The sequence below is a fragment of the Uranotaenia lowii genome, chromosome 3, assembly GCF_029784155.1.
Source record: "Uranotaenia lowii strain MFRU-FL chromosome 3, ASM2978415v1, whole genome shotgun sequence".
NCBI classification, from domain to species: domain Eukaryota; kingdom Metazoa; phylum Arthropoda; class Insecta; order Diptera; family Culicidae; genus Uranotaenia; species Uranotaenia lowii.
In genome coordinates this window covers 295,620,300-295,646,340 of record NC_073693.1, presented here as the reverse complement: position 1 = coordinate 295,646,340, position 26,041 = coordinate 295,620,300, and the positions used below count along the sequence as shown (strand labels likewise).

Sequence of the window (26,041 nt, the reverse complement as noted above, 5' to 3'; positions counted from 1 at the left end):
TCATTACAATTCTATGCTCAATCAAGGGAATAACGTAAAAACAGTGAACAGATAATAACCCCTTTTGCCGACCCCTGAGTCAAGATTTGAAACCTGAATGCAAAAGAGCGTCCCTCAAAACTCCTATGCGGAAATTTTCATCTCAATCCAATGTAGAATAACGTCAAAATCGCAAAAACATTAAAGTTGGGTATGGACGACTCCTTCAGCCGACTTCTGATCCGCAATTCGAAACTTGAAATCGATTGTTCGTCTCTCAAAACACTCATGTGCAAATTTTCATCACAATCCAATGTAAAATAAAGCCAATATCGCAAAAACATTAATCAGTGGATATGGACGACCCCTTTTGCCGACCCCTATCTCTAAATTTGATAACTGTAATCGATTGCTCGTCTCTCGAAACACTCATGTGCAAATTTTCATCACAATCCGACGGAAAAGAACGTCAATAACGTGAAAAAACATTTTTCATCATTCCTGGTCCTAATGAGCATCCATGCCAAATTTCAGATCTCTAGCTCTTAAGACGGCTGAGCCTATAGAGGACAAACAAACAAACAAACAAACAAATAAACATACAGATAATTGCTTTTTATATATATAGATGTAATTGAGTCACTGATTGAGTTATCAATTAATGATAACAAAATGATGATGTCATAATTTTTCACATTGTGAGATATTTTTTCAAAGTTTTTGGTTCTCATAGCAAATTTTAAAAAGTGTGCAAGAAATGTACAATTTTTAACATATTTCGATGGCGTAAAAAACTGTACCCATTATGACGCATTGGCATGATATAACATACAAACTTTATATTGCTTTTATTATCCTATTAGTACCAACACTGTTGGTGTAAAAATATTGTTCGGGCATTCTAAAATTTTTTTAAAATTAATATTTTTATAATTCAGTACCAACCAGGTTTAAAATGCATCAAAAAGCAGATCAAAGATTCACCTTCTAAATCTCGTTTCCGTATACTGTAATATGATTTTTTTACATCACGCGTTTGTTAATTTCAAAATTTAATCCATACAAAAATTAATTTATATGATTTCAGTTTCTAGAATTTTTGTAGTATTTACCCCTTAATGTATTTTTGACAAAAAAAAAATTAAAAATTTAATTCGAGCAAAACCAAAAATTGTGGCTTTTCTCCATCATTCCCAAAGAAAGTCTTAAGCCGTGGTTCAAAGGTTTGAACTTGAGTCGAGATTTTATTAAACTATTTTCCCGACTCATGACCAACCACTAATCTTCAGAAGCTTCACTCTTCCGCGTTAATCTGGCTGACAGCAATTTGTGTTCTTGCGCCCTTGGTTATCATGACATCGAGCATATTGTCTGGTCGTGTGAGGTCTATTTTATCGCCAGATCAAAGTTAAAGGACTCCCTAAGGGCCCGAGGAAAACAACCTTACACTCCAGTACGAGATGTTTTGGCTGTAATGGACTTAGACTATATGTTTGAAATTTATCTTTTTCTCAAAACTATTGATCTTCATTTATAAAATTTCTGAATCTTTACTTTTTCTTTCAAATCTTTTTCTACCCTAAATTTTCCAAATGCACTAGAATTAAGCAATAAATTCTACATTTAAAGCATACAGTGATTTTGGCTCCTTAAAACCGAGCGGTACGAGCCGTTTCAAATAAATGAGATTTAACAAAAAAAACCAAAAATGACTGCAATTGGTTCTTTATGCGTTATGACATCACAAATATATCAAAACAATAAATTTGCAAACATTTTCATTTTATTTTTGAATAAAAACAAAAGATTGTTGGAACATACCCCTTTTTCTTAGTAGAGGGAAAATCGCATGGTTTTGTATATTGAAAAGTATCTGGAGAAACTAAAAAAAAATCTGACTACGTCAATTTGATGTCCCATCAACCTTTAGCTTTTGATATACAAGCGGTATGATTATCTATGCACATAAACTTTTAAGAAGCCATTGAAGTTAAAAAGTGTTACATGATGCCCCAGTTGCCGGTAATCATGAAAATGAAGAATTTTCTAAAAGTGGTTTTAACCTGTGTTGTGTTTTTGAGAATTTTCTGAAATTTAATCACGAATCAGAACACTGTATTTTGAACCTGAATGAAAATTCTGAATTCTAAATTGAAATCGATTTTTGAATTTTTAATACAAACAAATAGTCCCAATAATTATGAACTAAAAAGGGCAATTTATAACAGAATCCTAAACCAGAAATGTGTTATTTGAAATTTGAATCTATAACTTTCTATATGAATCATTTCTTCAATTGTTTATTCGTTATTCAACTAGTGAACCTTAAAAAAATTCCGAATGTTGAAACTCTGATATTTTAATTCTGGTTCAGCGTTATGAAACTTTTTTAAGTTTCAACTCTGTATAAGATTTTAGAGTTAGAATTTCATATCTAAAATTTAAAATGTTTGGTAATTTTAAACGCTTCCTTTTGATATTCCGGAATGTTAAGTTCCTAATTTGGAAAAAAATCTTATTTTTGTTCCATGTGCAAAAATTTGATTCAAATCAGGATTTTGTCCCAATAATGATTTTTATACAAAAAATTGGAACCAAAACCAAAATTGAAAATGATTCAAACCTTAGCTTACCAGATATATTTACACATTTACACATTACACATTTTTTCCGGTCAGGGTAATTTTGGGCAATTTTATTTAAAAATCTTGCAAAATCCGGGCATTCGATTTCAAAGCCTACAACTCAAAATCTGGGAAATATCCAGCCAAATTTGGGAAATGTTCAAAATCAAGAGGAAAAAAATTCGAAAAAATGTTTTTTTTTTCATTGAAACTTATAAGCCAATTAATTTGGATAAAATGAGCTCAAAAAATTGTTTTGGACACAAAATAAATAATTGTGATCAAACAACTTGAGTTTTCTATGATTTTTCAAATAAAGTGAAATATTCGGGCTGAATCCGGGCAATCTGGCAATTTTAGTGAGTCTAATCTTATTGAAAAGTTTAATATTCGGGACGTTGAACTGTACTCGAATTTCATTCACCAACTTCTTTTGCGAATAACTTTTGATAGCGATTTTCGAGTGCAGTCTTTAAATATCTATCTATAGAATTGTAGACCTGGGATAAGATTTCGCGGTGTTGGCCTTAGTCAAGATTGATACTTTTGATTAACTTTAGCCATTCAACAAAATTTGATCAAGAATGTTTTGCACATTGAGTTTAGAGAAGAGCATTCTGCTTTACATTTTTGGACTCTTATGGGGGGCTTTAACTCCCAAACCCCCCCCCCCCCCCCCTCCCCCCTTCGTACCTACGGCCATGACTCGAAGTTATATGTATAAAACTCAGGAACGAAGGTTAGAGCACGCTTATGATAAATAGCACAAGTCTACAAAATTAGAAATTTTTGAAATACAATGAATATAAGCGCTAATTTTAATTAATTTTGGGGCGTTTATTTCAAATACTCATTAATGTAGTTTTTTTTTGTGTGTCTGCTCTTATTTTCGAGGTCACTTTTCCAAATAGTTAAAAATGCATAAAATTATTTCGTGCACTTTTTGGCAAAGCTATGAAATATTACAAATATTTTGAAAATTACAGATTTCACTCAAAAACGGGGCCGTAGGATGAACTGCCTCATGGGGGGAGAAGGGGGTTTGGTGACAATTTTTTTCCTATAACGTTTTGAAAAATGCATACATGCATGCTTGAAAAATGCATGCATAAAGAAAAGTAAAAAAATATAATACTAAGAGTATAGGTTCTTCGGGTTTAGGTTCTTTCATATGATTTGTTATTCATTTAAAATCATTATTTCGAAAATAAGTCCTTAAAACGTTCAGGTTTTTTGAAACTTTTAAAAATAAATGTAGGATCTTGAAGGCTAAATTTGAATGAAAAACTTGTTAAGGGATGAAATCAGATTTATCCCTTGTAAGCTCGATACAATCAGATTTTAGCTTAAATCTTTGATTTTTTCTAAGTATAAACAATATCAATAATGTTAAACAACAAACTAACAAAATATATTTCCAGCTGAATTTTCCTAAACCAGAAGATAAAGTTATTATATCAACATTAAATTATCATTAATAATTAATTTCATCATTAAATCCTGTGAAAACAAATTAAAATCAAATTTTTTCAAAGAACGTTGTTTTAAAAATGAGTTCAGGTCTTATATTATAAAAGTGTTTTTAAGCTGATTTGTGTTTTATTTTGGACAATTTTGAAATTTAATTTTGAATCTGAATCCTGCATTTTAAACCGAAATAAAAATTTTAAATACTTACTTTAAAATCGATTTCTGAATCTAAATTCCAAACAAAAATTCACAATAATTATAAACAGAAAAGACATGATACTTTACCAGAATCCTCTTATTCAAATTTTGATTTTTTTTTGTATTTGAAATGAAATGAAATTTTCTTCGATTATTTATTCGTAATTCAACTAGTGAATCTGAATTAAAATTCCGAACGATGAAACTCTAATATTCTAATTCTGGATAACCATAATGGAACTTTTTTAAGTTTCAATTCTGCATAAGAAATAAGAGTAAAATTTTCAAATTCAAATCTTAAAAATGGTTTGTTATTTTAAATATTTTCTTTTAATATTCCGGAATAATGAGTTTTGAAAATAGGGAATGAATCTCATTTAATTTTTGAATGCAAAACCAAGATTCGAATCAGGCTTTTGTCCCAATGATGAACCGAACTGAAAATTCAAGAATAAATAACTGGATACAGATTCCACAATCCGGTCTCAAGCAACAAATTTAGATTGAAAAAAAGGAATCAGTAAATCGGAAATGATTCAAACCTAAGCTCACCAGATATTTTTCCGCACATATCCGGGCAGGGCAAACCCGAGCTATTTTGTCTAAAAATCGGGCCTTCAATTTAAAACCTAACAACCTAAAATCTGGGCAATACCCAGGCAAATTAAAGAATTCTTCAATTGAAATCGAGAAGAAAAAAACACGAAAAAATATTCCATTAAAAAACATCAACCATTTTATTTGGATTAACTTTGTTAACAAAACTTGTTTTCGACGTAAAATACATAATTTTTATCATGAACATAAAGTTTTTCTTTGGTTTTGCAAATAAAGCAAAAACATTCGGGTTAAATCCGGGCAATCAGGCAACTTTAGTGAGTCTCATCTCATTAAAATTCGATATTTGAGTCTAAGGACTGTACCCAAAAATCATGTACCAACTTTTTTTGAGAATAACTTTTGATAGCGTTTATCGAGTACAGGCTTTAAATGTCTATCAACAAGTGAGAAAATTTGGATAATCTGTAGAAGAAATGTGGAGCTGGGATACAATTTAGAGTTTTTGGCCTTAGTGCCGAGTCGAGATTGTAATTCTAGATTCACTTTAGTCGTTCATGAAAATTTGATAAAGAATTTAAAATTTTGAGTTTGGAAGAGAACATTTCTCTTGAAATTTTTTATACCCTAAAAATGTGTTGAATCTCTGAATTGAGATTCATATGAATCGTAAAATCAAGACAATGGCGTTGTTGGTAGAATAAGGACAGAAAGCGCAGATTGTCAAGGCTGCTGCTATGAAAAATTTATTTCTGATTCGGCCTCCGGTATGAAAGAGGGATTGGCACAGGGAACACAGCTTTTAAAGGCTGCTGCAACGAACAAATTTGTTGCTGATTCGGTCACTGAAAAAAGACGGAATTTATTTGGAAGCGTAGATTTTAAGGTTGCTGCTGCCTTGATTGTTTTGGTTTGGATTTCCGGTAAAAAAAAAGACGGAAATGGCTAAAGAAGCGCAGATTTTTAATGCTGCTGCTGCTGATTGTTTGTATTGATTTAGCTTTTTGGTGGATAAAGACAGAATAGCTTTTAGAAGCACCGATCTTTAGGACTGTGACGGCTGATTGTTTGCTATGATTTGGCCATCCGGTGGAAAAAGACGGAATTGGCTTAGGAAGTGCAGATTTTAAGGCTGATGCTGGTGATTGTTTGTTATGATCTTGTTTTCCGGCGGAAAAGACGGAATGGCTTTAGAGCGCAGATATATACTGTGGCCAAGGACTAATAAAATCGTGTACACGAGTGGCGATTCCCGCTCGTCTACGATTTTTACCCGTAAAGGTTCGCCAAAGCGCGAGCAGGCTGTGAAAAAAAATCCCTTAGGTTCGCGAACCATAGGAAACACGAGCGAGGCAGTCCAACCAACAGACGATTCTTTTGGATTTTGAATCCTGTCTCGCTCGTGGAAATCGTAACATACATGAAAATTTTCCCCGCGATTTTGGCTCACGAACCATTTAGCGAAAAGGTTCATGAACTTTTTTTTGGAAGGGAACGCGTGGTTGTTCGATTTTCTTCCATAGGCAGGCTGTGCGTCTCTTTAGGTATGCGTACGGGTAATAAATTGTGCTTCAAGCAGCAGCAGGAAGTTCTTCATTTTGCACTGTTCTTCCAATTATTGTATGGAATATTTCTGTTTTATTTTTAAGTTTATTTAAAAAAAATTTTTTTTTTGATAACTTACAGCGTTTTAAGATTAATGAAATTCTAAATATCAAATCAAATTCATTCTGCCATGTCAACTCCTGGGTGGTCAATTGAATTAAACAAAGCTTTTTGACAAAATTATGGATTAGAATGGACACAAAAAGGCCTTATAATGATCTTTAACAACCGTTTAAGGAATAAATAATCAAATCAAATCTTAGAGCCTTACAATTTCATCCAAATTACTACATTTCTGTAGTAGAGGTTGAGTGTAAAATTCCATAACTGTTCTTTAAATTTGGGAAAGACAACCACGATTCCATATGTAAAGTTTCAATAAGAAAACACATGCAAACGAATCAATGATTATTTTGGATTAAAGCAAATACCATAAAAAATGGATAAATTAATTCAATAATAATAAAGAAGAGCTTTCAAGTAATTTTTCTTTAAAAAAAAACTTTCTTGAGGGATTTTGGCTTGAGGGATACAAATATCTACGGAAACTTGCTATTTCACCACCTTATTCACATGCCCCTAAAAGGATGAAGAAATAATGAAACCCTTAGTTGCAATGGCTTTTGCAAAGAATTGAATTCTTTTTAACTTATGAGAAGACGAAACAATTTTCCAAAAAGAGAAAAAACCCGAATTATAAAAGTGCGTACTTTATTTTGTCAAAGCGAAAACGGACTTTGACCACAATAACGGGACGGTAGTTTTTAAATATTACAATAAATTCATGTTATTCTCAATTCAAATCTTTTTAAATAAAAAAAAATGAGTATGATACTCAATCAATGATAAAAACCGATAGAATTAATGATACGTCGGAAAATAAATTACAAATTTGCATTGTTATTTTTAAATTATAATAATCTCTAGCATTAACTCTGAATCCGATCTTGATCTTAGTACTGGATTTGAAATCATCGTTTATTGTATGAATTTCCTTCGATTGAGCTTCTTGAATTGATTTCTGCAATTTTTTTATCTACCATTTTTTTGTCATTTTATCTACTTATAATCTGAAAATTATTTTTCGATCATCAAAATTCACAACGCAACTTTCAAATAAATAACTCCAAATTAATTATTCATTATTTATGATTCAAAACTATCAAAATTCTTTTAATAAGTTCATCACTCTATGTTTCGAACTGTTAGTAAGTACGGAGTTTGTTTTTCAGATTTTATTTTAACATTTCTGAATCCGCTTATACGAATTTTGCTATTAAAATTTATATTTTCTCACTCTTTGCATAGAGTTTGGAATGGACAAATTAATGATTGAAAATTTCTTATTCCAAATTCAAAAATATTCAGTTGAAATTCATTTTGGAATAGGGAATCTCCTGATGACTCAATTCTGAATGAAAAAGTCACACTTTACTATTTGAATTGGGAATTCTTAATCCACAAATTAGATTCAAATATTCGTAGAACTTATTTCAAAACTCAGAATTCGAATTTAAATTGTACAGTTCCAAATTAAGTATCACGAATATGAAATTAAGAATTTATGAGAAATGAGAATTTTCAATCCTAATTTTTTTAAATCAATTGTATAATTTTGAATCCAGAAAAGGAATTGATAAAAAAAAATTTTGAATCGTGAACATTGAATTATTTGTTTTCAAATTTTGTTCATCAATCGGATTTTCAGCTGAAATTAGGAATTTGAAATATCAATCGCAAATCGTACATATTTGAAATATTTTAAAAATAGAAATCGAATATGTTCACACTCGTCCAAAGGTAGTAAGAATGTCAAATTTAAGTAGTAATGAAAATCAAATAAGATGCCATTGAAAATATTTTGCAAAATGAGAATGTTCTGAAAATTATTTTGAAATATTTCTGAACTAGGTATGGCTCTGTAACTTTGAAAAACTGAATAATATCAAAAATGTTGCAGACAATGACTAAGCTATGAATCACATCAAAATATTTTTTTGTATCAGTACAAACCATCCTACTTACCTAATTTTTTTAGAAAAAATAATCATGAAAGGTGTTTTGGATTTTAACACTAAACATACCGACACTTTGTATATACCTATTCATACCGCGAGCGGTCAAATGACGGCAAACACCGTTTTCGCTAAAACTCCCTTGTTTCTCAACCGATTTCTACCAAATTTATAGTTTTGAAAAGCTTATAATTCGACTCAAATATGTTTCTCAGACAACTTTCAGCTACAATCAATAACATTAAAGTTATTTACAGTACAAGAAAAAATTTATGAAAAAACATGCTTCAGGACAAAGGTTGTAAATCAGTTATTAAGGGCTTGAAAAAAATTTCACTTAGTGCCTGAGAAAGTTGAAGTTAGAAGCTTTATGTTGCACATATGGAAAAATTTTTTAAAAATTTTCTAAGATCATGGCCACAAAAAATGTAAAAAAATTGTGTAAAACCCGTACTTTTCAATCAATCATCTGCCAAAGCTGTTCCTGTTACAGTAGAAAATTTTAAAAAAGTGAATTGAAAAGTAGACGTAATTTGTCACATTTTGGCATCTTTAGATTTTTAAAATACTAAATATATAATTTTAGACGGCTTTTCAAAGGTAGTTATTTTGCGAACTTTTTATGAATCTGGATTTTCTGAGACAATCCCTACACCCAAATTCAGCTTTGCACTGGATTTTGAGTACGTTAACGTATAGTTTAGGCAATAAAACTATATGCAAAAGAAAGCCAATTTCATGCCGGTTCTAGTGATGTAACTGCATTGGCGGTGCAATGCTTTACAAAAATATAATAAATATATTTCTGAAAGTAAAACTAGAAAATTTGAGCTAATGCTTGTTTGTTTTTTCGTTTCTTTTCATCCGTCTTCGTGTGCAAAATAGCTTTGAGATATTACCACCCACTGCGCCCGTCTGCCAAGCAAGAATTTGTGCTGTCTTCTCAAAATTCAGAAACTAGTTCACTGTTTTATTTATCATATTTTTGCCAAGCATTACACCGCCAATGCAGTTACACCACTAGAACCGGTATGAAATAAGCTTTCTTTTGCATATAGTTTTATTGCCTAAACCTTACGTTAACGTACTCAAAATCCAGTGCAAAGCTGAGCTTAGGTGTAGGAATTGTCTTAGAAAATCCAAATTGATAAAAAGTTCGAAAAACAGCTACCTTTGAAAAGTCGTCATAAATTATGTACTTCGTATTTCAAAAAATCTAAAGATGCCAAAATGTGACAAATTACGTCTACTTTTCAATTCACTTTTTTAAAATTTTCTACTGTAACAGGAACAGCTTTGGCGGTTGATTGATTGAAAAGTACGGGTTTTACACAACTTTTTTACATTTTTTGTAGCCAAGATCTTAGAAAATTTTCAAAAAAATTTTCCATATGTGTAACATATAGCTTCTAACTTCAGCTTTCTCAGGCACTAAGTGAAATTTTTTTCGAGCACTTAATAACTGATTTACAACCTTTTTCCTGAAGCATGTTTTTTCATAAAATTTTTCTTGTACTGTAAATAACTTTAAAGTTATTGATTGTAGCTGAAAGTTGTCTGAGAAACATATTTGAGTCAAATTATAAGCTTTTCAAAACTATAAATTTGGTAGAAATCGGTTGAGAAACAAGGGAGTTTTAGCGAAAACGGTTTTTGCCGTCATTTGACCGCTCGCGGTATGAATAGGTATACCACATACGTTATTCGAAAACCGTAACACTTAAAAAAAATTTAAAAACGCAAAAATACTTGCATTTCAAAAACAAAAATAGTCCTGTCGTTAAATTTGCGAAAAAACAATTATATAAGGCGTAATCATCGTTTAAAGTTCAAAAACCGTAATTTGACCGCCTCCGGTACGTTTAGTGTTAAAGTACGATTCAAAACCTGTCGATAAGTTCTGATGAACAAAACAGTTTTTTTGCCCAGATAATGCTCGGATTTATGGACATTTTTAAAATTAATTGCCCGGATTTTGCTAGGTTTTTATTTAAAATTGCCCGGTTTGTCCGGCTCGGAAATGCGTCAAGCAAATGTCCGCAATGAGTTAACATTGAAATTCTTAATTATCTTAATGGTTTTCCCTCGCTTTCAAAACTTCATCGCACGGTTAATGCCTCCTTTTTTCTGCCATGACATGAAATTTGAAATTCCAAACTTATATAACTTCCTCAATTTGAACTTCAGAAGAAACTTGAAAATAACAATGGGGATACAATTAAGATGCCGAATTACACATTTCTAGATTGGACTTGTATTTTTTTTATCCTTCCCCCACCCCATACATCTTTGTATGATGCGGAGGAACTTTTTATCCTTCGGATAATTAAATCAATATATTTTGTATCTGTTACTGGGCCAGATTGCATCCTTTCGAAACTCTATATACAAATTTGAAAAATTTGACGTTGTTTAACATCAGAAAGGACAAACTTCAATTCACAAATTATATACATCGTTTAAATTTACAACATTGTAAATTATTTTCAAGAAATTGTTATGAAAACTTTGAAAAATCGATTTATTTCAACTGTCCACGCGTTGCATTTGGCGCAATCAACAACCATGTGGAGACAAAATAACGAAACGGAAAACACGACCATCAAGTGTGCAATGCGTTTTCCAATTTGGTTCACGAACCAGAATCGCGAGGTTCGCGAGGTTTTCTGCCACGACTCGCTCACGATTTTCTGGCGATCGGATTCCCCTTGAAAAAAATCCCCTACAATCACGTGTTTGCTGAGTCGCGAACCTACTGTGGTCAGAACTTTTGTGAACTACGCGCGGTTTTGTTTCTTGGCTGCTCCGATTTGAATACGATTTTTTTAGTCCTTGACTGTGGCTGCTGTTTATTTGTTTTGGTTTGGCTTGCCGGTGGAAAAAGACGGAATAGATTTGGAAGCGCTGATTTTCAGGCAGCTTCTGCTGATTTTTTACTTTGATTTGGTCATCCGGTGGAAAAAGACGGAATTGGCTTAGAAAGCGCAGATTTTTAAGGCTGCCTTTGATGATTGTTTGCTTTGATTTGGCCTTTCGCGGGTAAAGATGGTATTGGCTTTGGAAGCGCAAATTTCTGAGGCTGCAGCTTCTGATTTTTATTTTGATTTGGATTTTTAAGGCTGCTGTTTTTTGTTTTGAATTTGCCTTCTGGTTGGGAAGGCTGTTTCTAAGAATACTGTTGAATTATTCCTGCTCTGGTAAACAGAGACAGAGTGACAAGAAAAGCACAGTACAGCACAGAGAAAGCTTTTGCCAAGAATGTTATTTGCGGATAGTTCCGGCTCTGGTAAAAAAGCAGAGCGACAGAAAAAGCACAAATTGGGTAGGCTTTCGTAACGAATATTTTCGAATTGGATGAAGATTATGCAGAAAATAAATAAAATTTTAAGATTTGCAAAGCTTTTGTCGAGAAGAGAATGTAAAATTGAGATGAGGGATATTTGATATATAAAATTTTGTATTTTAAAAAGATTCTAATAAGAATAAAGTTGAGAAGGAATGTAGAGGTGAGATGAAGAATAATCAGAAATTAGATAAAATTTGTAGGATTGAGAATAAAGATGTGGAATATGGAATAAAAATGAAGGATGTTTTTCAAATAAAAGTTTGTTTTAAAGATCAAAAGTCGACGCCTAAAAAGTTTTGATTGAGAATAGAGGTGAGAAGGAATGAAGGGATGAGATGAAGGATAAACGAAAATAAATCAAATCTTATTAAAAATTAAATAAAACAATATATGAACACTGGCAACACTGATGATTAATAAAATAAAAATAAAATATTCTTTAATTTTTGGCTATTTTTCGGTATTGGATTTCAATCAAACAACTTTCTTTGTAAAATGCCCGACGTTTCGACTATTTTTGGTGGTCTTCCTCAAGGGTATTGTCTAATGGTTGTTATTGTCAGATTTCGTTTTATTCCAACGTTTAGGTGTCCAGTCTTCGATGTTCTTTTTTTAATCGGGATTTAAAAACGATTTTTCATCCAATTTGCGATGGCGCACTGTAACTGTCGTTTTAAGTTATGGAATCTCAGAATCCCAGAATTGTGATATAGCTCAGTTGGCAAGTCTGTTGTCTCCTGAGCCGATGTCCGCGAGTTCGAGCCCAAGAGTAAACATCGAACGCAGTTGTACCGGATAAGTTTTTCAATAACGATCTGCCAACTGCAACGTTGATAAAATCGCGAATGCCATAAAGATGGTAAAACGACCATAATCGAAACAAATTCAGAATATGAAATTGATTGACCGTCAAAAAGAACATCCGTGTATGATCTTTTGTTTTGTTTGGATGCATAATAATGGAATAATTTCAAATACAATCAACTTGTAATATAAATCAGGACCAGATTATCCGTCTGTTTTACAAGACTCATGTATGAATTTGTGTCGATTAGATGAATTTGAAATTCTCATTCTAATGCACTAAGCATGGTTCTGTGGTAGCATGCGCGCCTCTCAACCTGCAGGTCGAGGTTCGAATCCCCCTGGTTGTACCCAAACTTTTAAAGAGTTGTGCAAGTTTGAAACAATGCATAATAGTTTTGAATACATGACAGAAGGAGGCAGTTCAACTTTTCATACAAGTCATAAGTACATAGCAAACATTGCATGAATGATTATATGCAAGTGATATAATTTTTTATAATTTCATGATTTTTAATGCTATAATTGGAGATTTTTTAACACCTTACGAGTAATAAATTATACTTCATTTTGATGAGAAAATATTGAATATCAAAATACCCCATCTTGATTTAATTTGGTTTATCTCTTCTAATTGAATTGTGTATTCCAATAAAAGCTTTCGAAGCAGACAAATTCAAGCAGGAAAAATAACTGTTTGTATCAGATTTGGTATAATTTCATTTTCGAAAGGACAATAACGAAGATTTTGATATCAAAGCTTCTGAATAAGAATATCTCATTAAGATAGGTTTTAGAAGTAATCATGATATGCTCTTCTGATCGGAAAATGATAATAGTGATTAGAGTGAATCACACTATAGCCTCAGTAGACTGTATCAGAACATATCGGTAGTGAATTTTAAATAGGGCGAATGCACCGAACGTGAACAATTGGAGTTATCTTGAATTGAATGTGCAACGTTTACTGAAGGATATTTGGTGTTCGAGAAATAAAGAATACAAAATAAAAATTTTTGCTGGGAGTTTATGGAGCTGTCAAACTTTGAACGCATTTTTTCGAAACAGTGATTTTAGCGCATTTGCCGTATTCAAAATTCGATACCGGAATGATGTTTTAAATTACTTTACTAGCAAAAAAAACATTTTTTTTTCAATATTCTTTCAAAATTTGTTTTAAAAGCTTCGAAATTTATACCTAATGGTATGTATTTATACCTAACGTTTTATGAGATTTTTATACCGGATACCAACTTTTCGGGCTTAAAAATACTCATTTGAATGTGGCATCACTGATTGCAAGTTGCAAAGTGATTGCAGTGCACTGCAGTGTAAGTAAGGGGGGCTCCCATATGCACAAAATTTGAGATCTAATCAAGCTAATGGAACCAATTTTGATAGGATGTGTGATTGCCCGATATTAGTTTGTTGCATAACTGACTAACAAAATCATTTCAGATAATAAAAATTATACATCTTTATATCCAGGCTACATCCGGGTTTGCCTGTATTTTTGATAGAAAATTTGGGAAAGGTCTGGTCTAGAGCAGTTCTTTAAAAAAAGCCCGGATTTTGCCCGGTCTAATTCACTTCATTTGCCTAATCAAACAAAAAAAACAATTTGGGGTATAATTTTTTTTTTTATGTGTCTAAAATGAATTTTTTGAGAAAGTTTTATCTACATAATCATGAAAGGTTTTTTGGAAGCCTAAAACGCGATTTAAATTCTGCCAATGCGTTTAAATGGAAAAAAAATCAAGTTTTCTTTCTTGGTTTTGAGTAATTCCTGGGTTTTGACAAAATTTTCCCAGATATTGTCCAGAATTTAGGTCGAAAAATTAAGAATCAAATGCTTGGATTTTGCCAGATTTTCAGATAGAATAGCCCGGATTTCTCCGGCTCGGATACGTGTTAAAACAATTCTCGCAACCTTATTCTAGAGTGAGATTTTCAAAAAACGCGTTGTTTATGTCATTCGTCCCAGTAACAAATTTCATCCGAAAATTACTTATACTCAAACTGGCACATTTTTATTGCACATTTCAGGGTCAACCCTGGCCAAACTGGTCAAAACCATATGTTCGACACCCAACCCCCAACTTTTGATTAACACCTTTTTGTATGTATACATAAGCTGACTCTAGAGGTACCTTTCTCATGCAATAATTACCACCAATTATTATCATTCGGTCCTAGGCCGCGTTACAGCCGGCCGAACTCCAAGCCTGAAAAAGTTTTACTAACTATCTATTCTTCAGAAATATTTACGCGGGCCACCTCGTCGGATCGAGGATTAACTAGTAAAATTTATTTTAAAAACATCAGCAAGTTTAGAAAAAAAAACGGAAGAATGTGGCTTTTTCTAGTGACGTTGATTCTAGTTTCGGGTGCTTTCCTGTTACGGTTTCAATTTCGCGCTTTTTTCGCCATCATCGGGTTGAACGAAAGCGAACGTTTCCGCTTGATCTCCGGAAGTATCCGAAACTGTGAGCGCAGCTTCCGGATACGGTTTGGACCGGTGAGGATCATCGGCAGCTGCCATCCGGACGTGATCCAGCAGGTCCTTACCCATCCGGATTGTTTGGAGCGACCATTTTTCTTCCGTTTTACCGGACTGGAAAGGGGTTTATTAAGTGCCGAACGTGTGTTAATTAACAAAAAGTCAATGAGGCGAAAATTCTCAACGGAAATTTTTCCCTACAGATCGTTTGTGGAAACATCAGCGGAAAATTCTCAACCCAACGTTCAACGTTAAAATTTTGAATAGTTTCATACCAATTTTTGAAGACTACACAGGAAAAATGGTTCAAAGTTTGATTCCATTTGCGGATGGAAAGTCCCAGATCAATATTTTCAAGTATACCTCTAAGAGCAGTATGGAGACGATCTTCGGGACCACAATTGGAACGGATATTTCGGAGCAATCAGCTGATTTCGATTTGTTTTTCGGTTATGTCGAGAGGTAAAGTGCAAAAGAGGCTGTCGGTGAAAAATTTGTGAGTGAGCTTGCTAGTTTTGTTTTTTTTGTTCTTTCCCAGCGAAGGTTATTGCACTTGATATCGAAACGGATGGTCAACATGCACTTGTACCTGGATTGGATATATCGCTGGACCAGAGATTATCGAGAAGAACGATACCTGAGAAAAATGTGTTTCGATCGAGCAGATATGGTAATTATTATTTTTTTTTTAAACTACCTAGTTAGTTTTTTAAAACTTAACTATTGTTTGACGAGGATTTACGTGAACAAGGTATTCTAAATATTTGATGAGACATTCAAATTACACGTTTTGTACAAGATTTTTACATTCTACGACGTTTCCCAGCTAACTAATTTTTTATCTATTGTAAAACCGTGCAAGTGGATTTTCAAAACTTTAATAAATCACATTGAAGCTTAAACCAAGTTCAACAAATTGGTGTGGGTGCCATTTATCTCCACGCGTTTATATTTATATACAATAAGCATATATTTTATGTGTTTTACGTTTTTCCATAAAAATTTTTTTTTTCAACTGCCTTAAAGCAGAATTCTGCGTAGAACGGTTGTTAATTTTGGATGGAAGCATGCAAAACACATCAAATATATATTTGCCCTTTCGGACCACTGTGCAATTTAAAGATGGGAAAAAATCATCATATTATTTGAACACGGATCTTTTACATTGTGTATATTGCATTTAACTGATACGAAAAAAGTTTCAGCTAAGGTGTCTTCTTCTTTTTTTATGAGCTGTTTTGCTGAGACTATATTACCAGTCACATCACTCGATTCAAAAATGCATAAAAAAACATTGAAATTTTACCAAACATAACGAAAATGACAAAATTGACTAGTTTAAAGGGGGTATCCATAAGCTACGAAGCGCTCGTAGGGGGAGGGGATGAGCTCGAGCGTTACGAATTTTTACACAGGTGAGGGAGGGAGTAGTTTGCACAACGTTACGTAACGATTGCATTCATTCAAAAACTGTCATTCCGCTCAAAGCTATTTAAAAGTTATGCCAATTATTCGTTATGTTAACATATTGCGAACCAAATAGGGTAAGCGCTTCTGTTTTGGACCAAGAGCCTACTTTAGTCCTAAATTGCCGAAAATTGTTGATAATTAATTTTGTTAGCATAGGATAAAGAGACTCCTATGCACACACCCAGACAACCAGAAGTCGTATTTTATTTTACAGATTATATCGTATAGAATGTTATTAACACACATTTTCTTATAAATGCAAATACAATGTGCGGCCCATGCATATTCTTAATCGTATTTAAATACATTGCATGATTTTATTACGACAATACAATTCAAATCGAGAATTTGTGTGCTAATGTACATATATGGCTTCCAAAATGATACGTATATACTGGTTTTGCTGCATTATATACGATATCTTTACACGTACATTTGCACGTCTATTTTTGTTGCAAATTCGAAATACCCACCAAATGATTGTCTAAGACAATGAACTCTTATTCGTCCTGATTCCTAACATACCGCATTTTACCATAAGAAGGCTTTCTGATAAAAGTTTTTTAAAATGTACCTCCTCATCAGTGGTAAATCACACAGTTTAATTAGTGCGGTGCATTTTGAGAAATAAGAGTGAATAGGGAAAAATCTTTGTTTGATTACCAACTGTCGAATCCGCCAGTTTCCTTTGGATTCTAAGTATATTACACTTAAACAACACACATCCGTATATTCCAATAGTCGTAGAACAACTTGATAATTGCTCAGCTCCTGTTTGGGAGCTTTGGATTTTTTTTGCTCGCTCTCAACTTACACGATGAAACGCGAAACCCAATAACATGTTAATTTATGACCTATTTCAACCTTCTTATTTTATATACCTACATATCCTTTTATTCATTTCATCTATCCTCTACACCAACGAATCAAAAAGGGTGCAAATTTTGCGTAATTCAGAACCAATATTGTACATTTCTGAGATTTTTCGCCAGCTTTATGTAAATTAACTACTAGTTAGTGTACATAATAAAGTTTCAGCTTTTGTAATGATAGAGCTGACAGAAAGTAAATTTTTTTGGAATATTAATAACAGAAATTTAAGTGTTTTTAATTGCTCAAAAGCTGTAATACTTTTTTATGATAATATATGATTGAAGATTACATTCTTAATGAATTCGTTTATTTTTGGAAAAAAGATAATTTTTTTTTATAGGAATTTTAGTTCTAGGCCCAATGAAAGGAACCAGTTCAGTACCAAAATAAGAACAGTAGGGTTTTTTCACTTATAATCAAAGAGAAGGTTTGAAGAACCTCTAAGCTGAATGAAACTATGATTTAAAAGTAGTCGATGGTTCCTTTGAATTCAGCCACAGTATTTAAAAGACTCAAATACTAGTATTTCACTAACAACTTGCTAGCATCCTCAGTGAGTTAGTCGATAATTTTCTGAAGATGCTAACAAGTAGCTAGTGAAATACTAATATTTGAGTCTTTTAAATACTGTGGCTGAATTCAAAGGAACCAACGACTACTTTGAAATCAACAGTAGGTTCAAAGTTGGAAATTTTGATCATCCATATTTTTGCAAATCTATCAGTAACGGTGAAGCTTATGTTGAAAAATCATTCATTGAAACTTATAGATAAGATGTTCAAGCATAAATAAATTTCCTGAAAGATATAAACCTCCCGTCCATTTATGAGAAAAATCATGACCATTTCAAACCACCGCTTAATGGGTCCCAAGTAGGGCAACTAACCGTATCTCATATTTTTTTTTTTGTTTTTTTTTTTGTTTTTTTTATAGGAGTTAACAACCCGTTAGAATCATTCTTCCTCGCCCAAATACCTACGAGAACTTTCGTTTTTTCGTTCTCTCCTAATGTGAAAATCTACAAAATTAAACGCAACACATCCGGTAGCTCAAAGATAATAAATTTGTAAAAACTGGAAAGATGTGGACTACGATCGATAAGATCTGGGAACGTTGTGATATTTAATTTGATTTTCTGTAACTTGTGGATTATGGCAATGTGGAATAATTCCGAACAAACGCCGTAGGCACTGCAGGTTTCATAGTAGGGTCTGAAAACTGTTCAAATGTGATAGTCTATTTATCATTCTATTAACTCCTTCGTCAATGTGAATGGAGAAAAAATGTTGTTATTGAAAGTTTTACGTTCAGCAATTGATGCTCTTTAGGGTATGATACGATTTTCTGTTGAAAAAAAATTCAACCACGCACAAAGATGTGTTCATATTTAGCCCTTATTTTCCAAGATATGGGGCAGTTAATAACACGGTTTTTTTTAGCATTGATCGAAAATTTTACAGTCGAAGTAACGATAACTTTTCAAATTAAACAAAAGCCGCAAAACATTACTTCATAGGTGGCTTGTGATATAGCTCAGTTGGCAAGACAGTTGCTTCCTGAGCCGATGTCCACGAGTTCGAGCCCAAGAGAAAACATCGAACACAGTTGTACCGGATAAGTTTTTCAATAACTGTCCGCCAACTGCAACGTTGATATAAAGTCGCGAATGCCATAAAGATGGTAAAACGACTATAATCGAAACAAAAAAAAAAAAATACTTCATAGAATTTCTGGAAGTATAGATCTGTGATTATATGAAAAGGAGCCTACCACATACTTAGAATTGAAAATAAGCCATAACTTCTCAACAGAAAATTTCAAAAATTAACAAATTTCACCAAAATGCTCTGTTTGGATGAGGTTTCAATCAAGGAATAAAGCCAATATCTAAAGTCCTCACATAAAAAAACTAGTAACAGTGTTCATAATTACCCCACAGACAATTGGTTAATTATATACAAGCGTTTTACGCCCACGAGCTGCAATTTCAAAATAAGAAAAAAAACTAAAATGAACAATGAATCAAGTCATCCTATTTGGTTACTTTCCTAAATTTTATCATTCAGGAACAACATATTTGTGCTGATTGTATAAAAAAAACTGAGTAATTTTGTTCATAATTACCCCACTTAGCCCTATATTAACATTTTTTTCACACAGCCATTTTTTAACACGAACATAAAAAACCCCGGCAAACGTAAAGTCGTATAAGAATTGATAACGTTTCAAGTCGTTTATAAATGGTGTTGCGAATCGCATTTCTAACTGCATAATGAAAAGATCGTACAAAATGTCGTCTGAAATCAGTTTTAATCGTATATGATAGAAATTCCGCCATGTTTGTAAATTTTGAAATGATTTAATTGAGAAATCATCATCTTAATTTTTTATCTGCAACCAGCTTTGCATCCATGTGGCTAAAAATCAGATGGGAATTGAGTTTTATAGACCAATGAAAGAACTGGAAAGTTTTGTCGCTGGCAACGGTTAGAAGGCTATGAGTGCAAAATATTGCGCTTTATTGCAGTCTTCTAACAGGGGTTTTAGGGCACTGTTATTTATTTGGAAATTTTGGTCTATTTGGTAATGTCATTTTCATGAATTAGCCACCGTTTTCGCGACATTTTCATGAAAATGAAAACGAGTAAATATGCGAATTGAGGAACGGGGTTTGAAAAGAATCAGTTACGTACAATTTTTTCCCATAAAAATACTCGTACAAATAGGAATTTTTCTTTCAGTGTAAGAAATCCGAGAACTTATTTTGTTTGAAAATCATCATCTCATTTCCTCAAATTTTTATAGTTGCTAGCGAAACAAAGCTCGTTTGGGACAAGCAGGTGATAAATAAAAATAAAAATACTAGTTTACAAAAAAACGTAACTTATCCAAATTTTGAATGTTAAATCGGGCGCCTAATCCGATAATGCAATTCTCAAAATATCAGTTGAACAGTTTTTGAGTTATATTCCAAAAATAAAATTTCAAAAAAAGTAGTTCTTGAATTTATATTGGAATGTCAGAAACTGCATAACATAAATTTGAAATTATTTTTTGCATATTGAATGTAAATAAACTTGCTATCGATCATCTGAATTTCATTTTTGCGTTTGATCAATAAGGCCGGAACAAATTTCAAATCCTTCTTTTGTTATTCGGAGTTGGATCATCGCAGGGGGGGGGGGGACAATAAAAATAATGCAAAAAACTAATAAATTGGAATAAATTGCATGATAGCTTGCATGCAATAAAATTACATACTATATCATTGCACAAAACCCATAATTCGAGTAATTTTTTGTCAAAAATTTCAATAAAATCAAACATACAAAAGGTTATAAAACTCTCAACTTCCACAATTTGTTTTTTGCTCATGTAATCATTCTGATATTTGATAAATTTTCCGAAATTTCCCAAAAATATTTCAAACTTTATTTATTTCCCCCTTCGGGGTTTTCGTAAATTTTGAATGGGGGGAAGGGGTAACAAAAGAAGAATGTGAAATTTGCTCCGGCCTAATTTTGTTGACATTAAAAAAGAAATGATAGAGAAAATCTTTAAAACTATTCTATCGACAGTTTGAAACTCAATGTTAACCCTTCATTTCATGATTTTGAAAGTTGAACTAAATTGTGTGGAACTTTCATGAAAAAATATCACCCGAGAGAGAAATGACCGCTTGTCGAAATTGGAAGAGAGTGCGCAGCTTCACGCGCTTTCCTTTTTTTCAACGCAACTGTCTGTAGGTATGTTATTTTATAACAAACAAGAGCTTTAAGCTTAAAAGGATTGTTAAATTTAGAAAAAAAAATTATGTATACTTATCAAATTAGATCCAATTTCTTTAAGTAATTTCCTCAGAAACTCTATGAAAATTTTCAAAAAGATGCGATCTGTCTCATTTGCCCAGCTATGGCAATTTGCGAAGTTTGCTAGGATTTGTTCACATGATTCGCAAAAAAAAAAAAATTATCTTAAGTTCAGCTATATTTTAAATTGTTTTGCAAGTCTGAAACATCAAAAAGTTTTGCGAAACTAAATTTTTGATTCAGGTGTGTTTTTAATTAATACCGTATTCGAATGCTCAACTCGCTTAGTTTTGCACTCAACCCGATAAAATCGAAAACTTATAGTTTCCCAATTCTGAGTTATTGAGATTTTGCGTTATCTATTTTAAGAAAGATTTAATCTTGATAATTATTATTTGAAAACTTTGCCTTTGGTAGCCCTGAGTATGAGTTTTTTTTTAAGTTTGAACGATGAGTTTTTGTTTTAGGTAATGAATTTCGGATAAGACTTTATACTTTTACTTTTACTATACTTCGATTTAAGTTCTTGATGCATATCCTTTTTCTGTTTTTTTTCTTTTATTAAATTTAATAATAAATCTAAATCAGCTCGATTATCAGAATTTTCCATTATTTGACTCTTGAATTTGAACAGTTTTTTTTAATCAAGTTTGAATAAAGATATCGTTTAAATACTTGATCCACACATTTTTTTTATAGTTTTTTATTAGGTAATGGAAGTTATCTTAACTCATGTTAAATCTCAAGGCGGGATACTGGGATGAATTCGTATTTTATGACCTCTATGTCAGAATTTTAGTTTATTTAAGAAAAATGTTAACATTTTAATTCAGCAGTTTAATTTATACCACAGTTCATCAACAAGCAACGGGAAGCCTTGTCAGGTCAGAACCCAACCGAGGATCCAGAATCAGAAAGCTACAAAAAGCCTCAAATTTTCATCCGACAGCTGTTGGACCAAAGCCTGGGCAACTATCGGTTCAGCGATGAGGAAATCTATCACAACGCTTACACTATCATTGTGACGGTTTGTGGAATGAAATTTTATTATTTTAAAATCAAAAACAGGTGCATATTTTTCATTTTAGGGTAACGATACGACTGCCCTTACAGTTGCTAATGGATGTCTGCTTCTGGGTCTGTACCCTAGTGTTCAGGACAAGGTTTACGAGGAGATATTGAGGATTTATCCTAACCGGGACGTCCCAATTACCCCGGACTCTCTTAAACAGCTTAACTACACGGAAATGTTCATCAAAGAAACACTTCGGCTTCTGCCAACCGTTCCGAATGTGGCCCGGGAGGCCACCCAAGACATCCAGATCGACGGTCAATCGGTTCCAAAAGGAACCATCTTCCTGCTTTCCCTCTACGAGTTGCATCATCGGCTGGACATTTGGGGCAATCGGTTTCGGGACTTTGATCCGGAAAACTTCCTCCCGGATCGGGCCAAAGACCGACATCCATTCGGCTATTTACCATTTGGGGGAGGTTCGCGAAATTGCATCGGTACCAACTTGCATATATTTAAGATTGAGAGAAAATATTCATTGAAGGTATCTTCAAATGTTTCACCTTCTCCCACTTGCAGGTTGGCGTTACGCCCTGCTGGCCATCAAGGTGATGTTCGTTGGGCTGTTGAGACAGTTTCGAATCGAATTTGAAATGACGCTGAAACTGGAGGGGGAACACTTGATACGCCTGGAAAAGAGAAGCGATATTGAAGAGGACGGTCATCGAACAGCTTACTTGGAAAGGCACTGACGACGACGTTGGTGACGTTGCGATGCGTGATGATAATTGACTTTTTGGAAGTCGTTTCATAATTGCGTCGGTTGAGTGCAAACAAAAACTGTTGGTGGTTTGTGTCATTTGAGATGATTTTATTACCTTTGACAATGTAGTTTCAGCTGTAGACCTACTTGTTGCTTTTATAAAGTTTAACTGCATAGTTGTAAAAAATAAAACAATTTTTTTGTCTTCTTAGCACTTCCTCAAATTCTAGCGCATCAAAGTGTAATCATAGGTACTAATGTTTTTATTTGTAGTTGGGCAGGTTCAACGTTTCACTTTGACCTGGTCTTAACAACTTGAAGATAATCTCTCCAAGTAAAGTCTCATCATTCTCATCAGAGTTTCTAAAATTATTCTTGAAAAACGTTTCTTCACTACGTTTCATCCATAACATATTTCATGCAACTTAGACTGGTTTATTCTATTATAACGAGTTGTTTAATTTTAGAAATGCTCGTTAAGCCATTATGAGATATTTTTAAACTATAAAATTAAGGATATGGACCATCCTACTCTTATGGTACGTTTTGTATGCTGGTGTCGGAAATATTACACGGTGCCTTTTTTTGCTTCTTTAAATAGAAAAATTCGGCATCTCTGAAAATTTGACACATTTCCCTCTACCCAACACACTTTCCAAGAAAAATATCAAACGGAGGTCATAAACAACTTTTTTCCAAAAGTTGATAAAACCTTTTAGAACAAAATTTTCAAATTTTCACTTGTAATTAGCTTAGCTAAGTTCATCTGATTACTCTCATCCACCTCTAATCATTGAACCCCAAATGCTTGAAAACCGTTCTTAATGACGAATTATATTTTTTAAATTTTAAATTAAACACATTTCGAACTCCCCGATCGTTGCCCCATAAAATGAGGCAGCAAAAAATAATTTTTGCTTTTTATGAACTTTTTTGTAGATGAAATGAATTGTAAACATTCAACAACCAATATAAACTATATTCAGCATTGGTTTAGCATGTGTGCTCATAAAGGACAATAAAATTGGAACATTAACTGGTTAAAATGAATAGTGTAGATTTGAAACAATACTTGATTAAATAAAATGATCTCGGAATCGCGTGAATATTTTTGAGTTCTGTGTTCACAAAAAAATATTCGAGAGATTAAAACAAAACGACCCAGGGTATTTTTATTCATGATTATTCAGTTTCCATGATGAGTTATAGAGTATAGGCAAAAAAATTAATATTTAAATTTTATAATTTTTGGGAAAAAAGTAGTTTTTGAAAAATCTCACTTATTTGTACAGATATCGAAATTCTATCGTAGCTTTTGGTCACATTCAATAACAATCAACTTCCTGAACGTTTTTAACAATGTTTGCCTAGTGATGTTTTACATAAAAAAATTCTATTCTACCAAAATGGGTAAAAATTACCCATTTTTTGTTTTTGGTATAACTTTGAAGGATGCAAATGTATGCAGCTTTTTTTTCTTGCATTCGAATTATTAGACTCTTAGTAATGTTTAAGAGACAAACAATGTTTCAGGCAACGCCAGGCATTTTTCTTAAGGGGGGGGTAGGGTCTAACACTTTCAAAAAATCGATTTTTTTATTTTTTTATTTTCTTATTGTAAAACATTTCAAGAATGTTGTGTCAAATTTTCAAGTCAATTGAAGCAAAACTGTAGAAGTTATAGGCCTTTATCCTCCCTATCTAATACTGCAAGAAAGCAAGAGCAGAAACTTCAAACGCGTTTTTCTAGAAAGCACATTTTTAAAGTCCGTGGACATCGTCATTTCAAAACTACTTATCCGATTCTTTTCAAATTTGGAACATATATTCTACATATCAAATACCAGACCCCAACGTTTTTGTTTTTTGTTTTTTTTACTTTGGGGAGATTTTAGAGGTGGAAAATGGCGGATTTTTAAGTGAAAAATCGTAGTTTTTACTTCATACAGCCACAAAAATTTCATAAAAATATTTTTAAGCTAAATAAAAACGTTGGGGTCCAGAAAAACATCTATTAAAAATATTTTGCTCTGATTTTTTGACTTCAGATGATTCTGTGCTGAGATACAGTGTCCACCGCAAATCCTGTTTTCTAAAAGGCATCCTCGAAAATGCTCCGTCACCGGCTCATTTTTCAATATTTTTCTACGATAAAATTACTAAATGTTCTTTTAACAATGCTTTGTATAATGCAAAAAATTTGAATACATTTGTTTGAACGATGGCTCTAGAAAAAAATCGTGAAAATGGTGTTTTTTTTATACCCGTTAGACCCTACCCCCCCCTTAAAGAGCAAAATGTTTAAACCCTTGCACAGTGGTCCAGAAATGAAATTTAGCGGGAAACAATTATTTGCGCTCTTGCCTTAGGTTTAAGACATTTGATGTCCAAGACAAAGTTGTACAACATCACAAGGCGCTATTTTTGAATGAAACATTTTTAGGGTGGTTCATAAAACTCCTTAGATACGAAAATTATTTTTTTACTGTAAGGAGATAGTGCTATATTATGTTCAGCAATTATGTAGAACAACACAATTGATGAAACTTTGTAGAAGACTTTGAATGTCTATCTATTAACGTTTAGGTTTTATGATGATTTTTCGTGTACAAGTTAGGGTGGTCCTACAAAAACAAGTTTTTTTGTTATAACTTTGTTGGGTATCAACTTATCGAAATCATGTGTTAGGCAAGTATTTAGCAAATCATTATGCGCATCTTTTGTAGCAAACAGATTTCTAATATCTGCTTTTGATTCGCAGTTATCATGAATTTTGTGTTCAAAAATGGCCGTTTTGTATGAGCCATAACTTCAAATGGAGCAAACCAAAAAATTCAAACTTTAATTTGTTTGAAAGAACATGTTAAAATCTACACTATATCAAAAAACTGGAGAGGTGTTTTTTGTTTAAAGCTTTTTATTTACATTTGAACTTGACCAAAATTGCCATTTTTTCATATAACAAAATATATCATTTTTGCTCTGCGACATGGAATTCTTCTTTGCTTTCGCATC

General features: G+C 32.7%; 1 protein-coding gene across 1 annotated transcript; it reads left to right on the top strand.

The window, feature by feature from the left end:
• The first annotated feature begins 14,949 nt into the window (after positions 1 to 14,949).
• On the top strand, positions 14,950 to 23,015 carry LOC129753611 (cytochrome P450 4c21-like). The gene is made up of 6 exons (XM_055749446.1): positions 14,950 to 15,241; positions 15,303 to 15,553; positions 15,638 to 15,769; positions 22,105 to 22,278; positions 22,340 to 22,760; positions 22,843 to 23,015. The coding sequence occupies exons 1-6, from the start codon at positions 14,950 to 14,952 to the stop codon at positions 23,013 to 23,015; spliced, it is 1,443 nt and encodes a 480-aa protein (XP_055605421.1).
• The last annotated feature ends 3,026 nt before the right edge of the window (positions 23,016 to 26,041 follow it).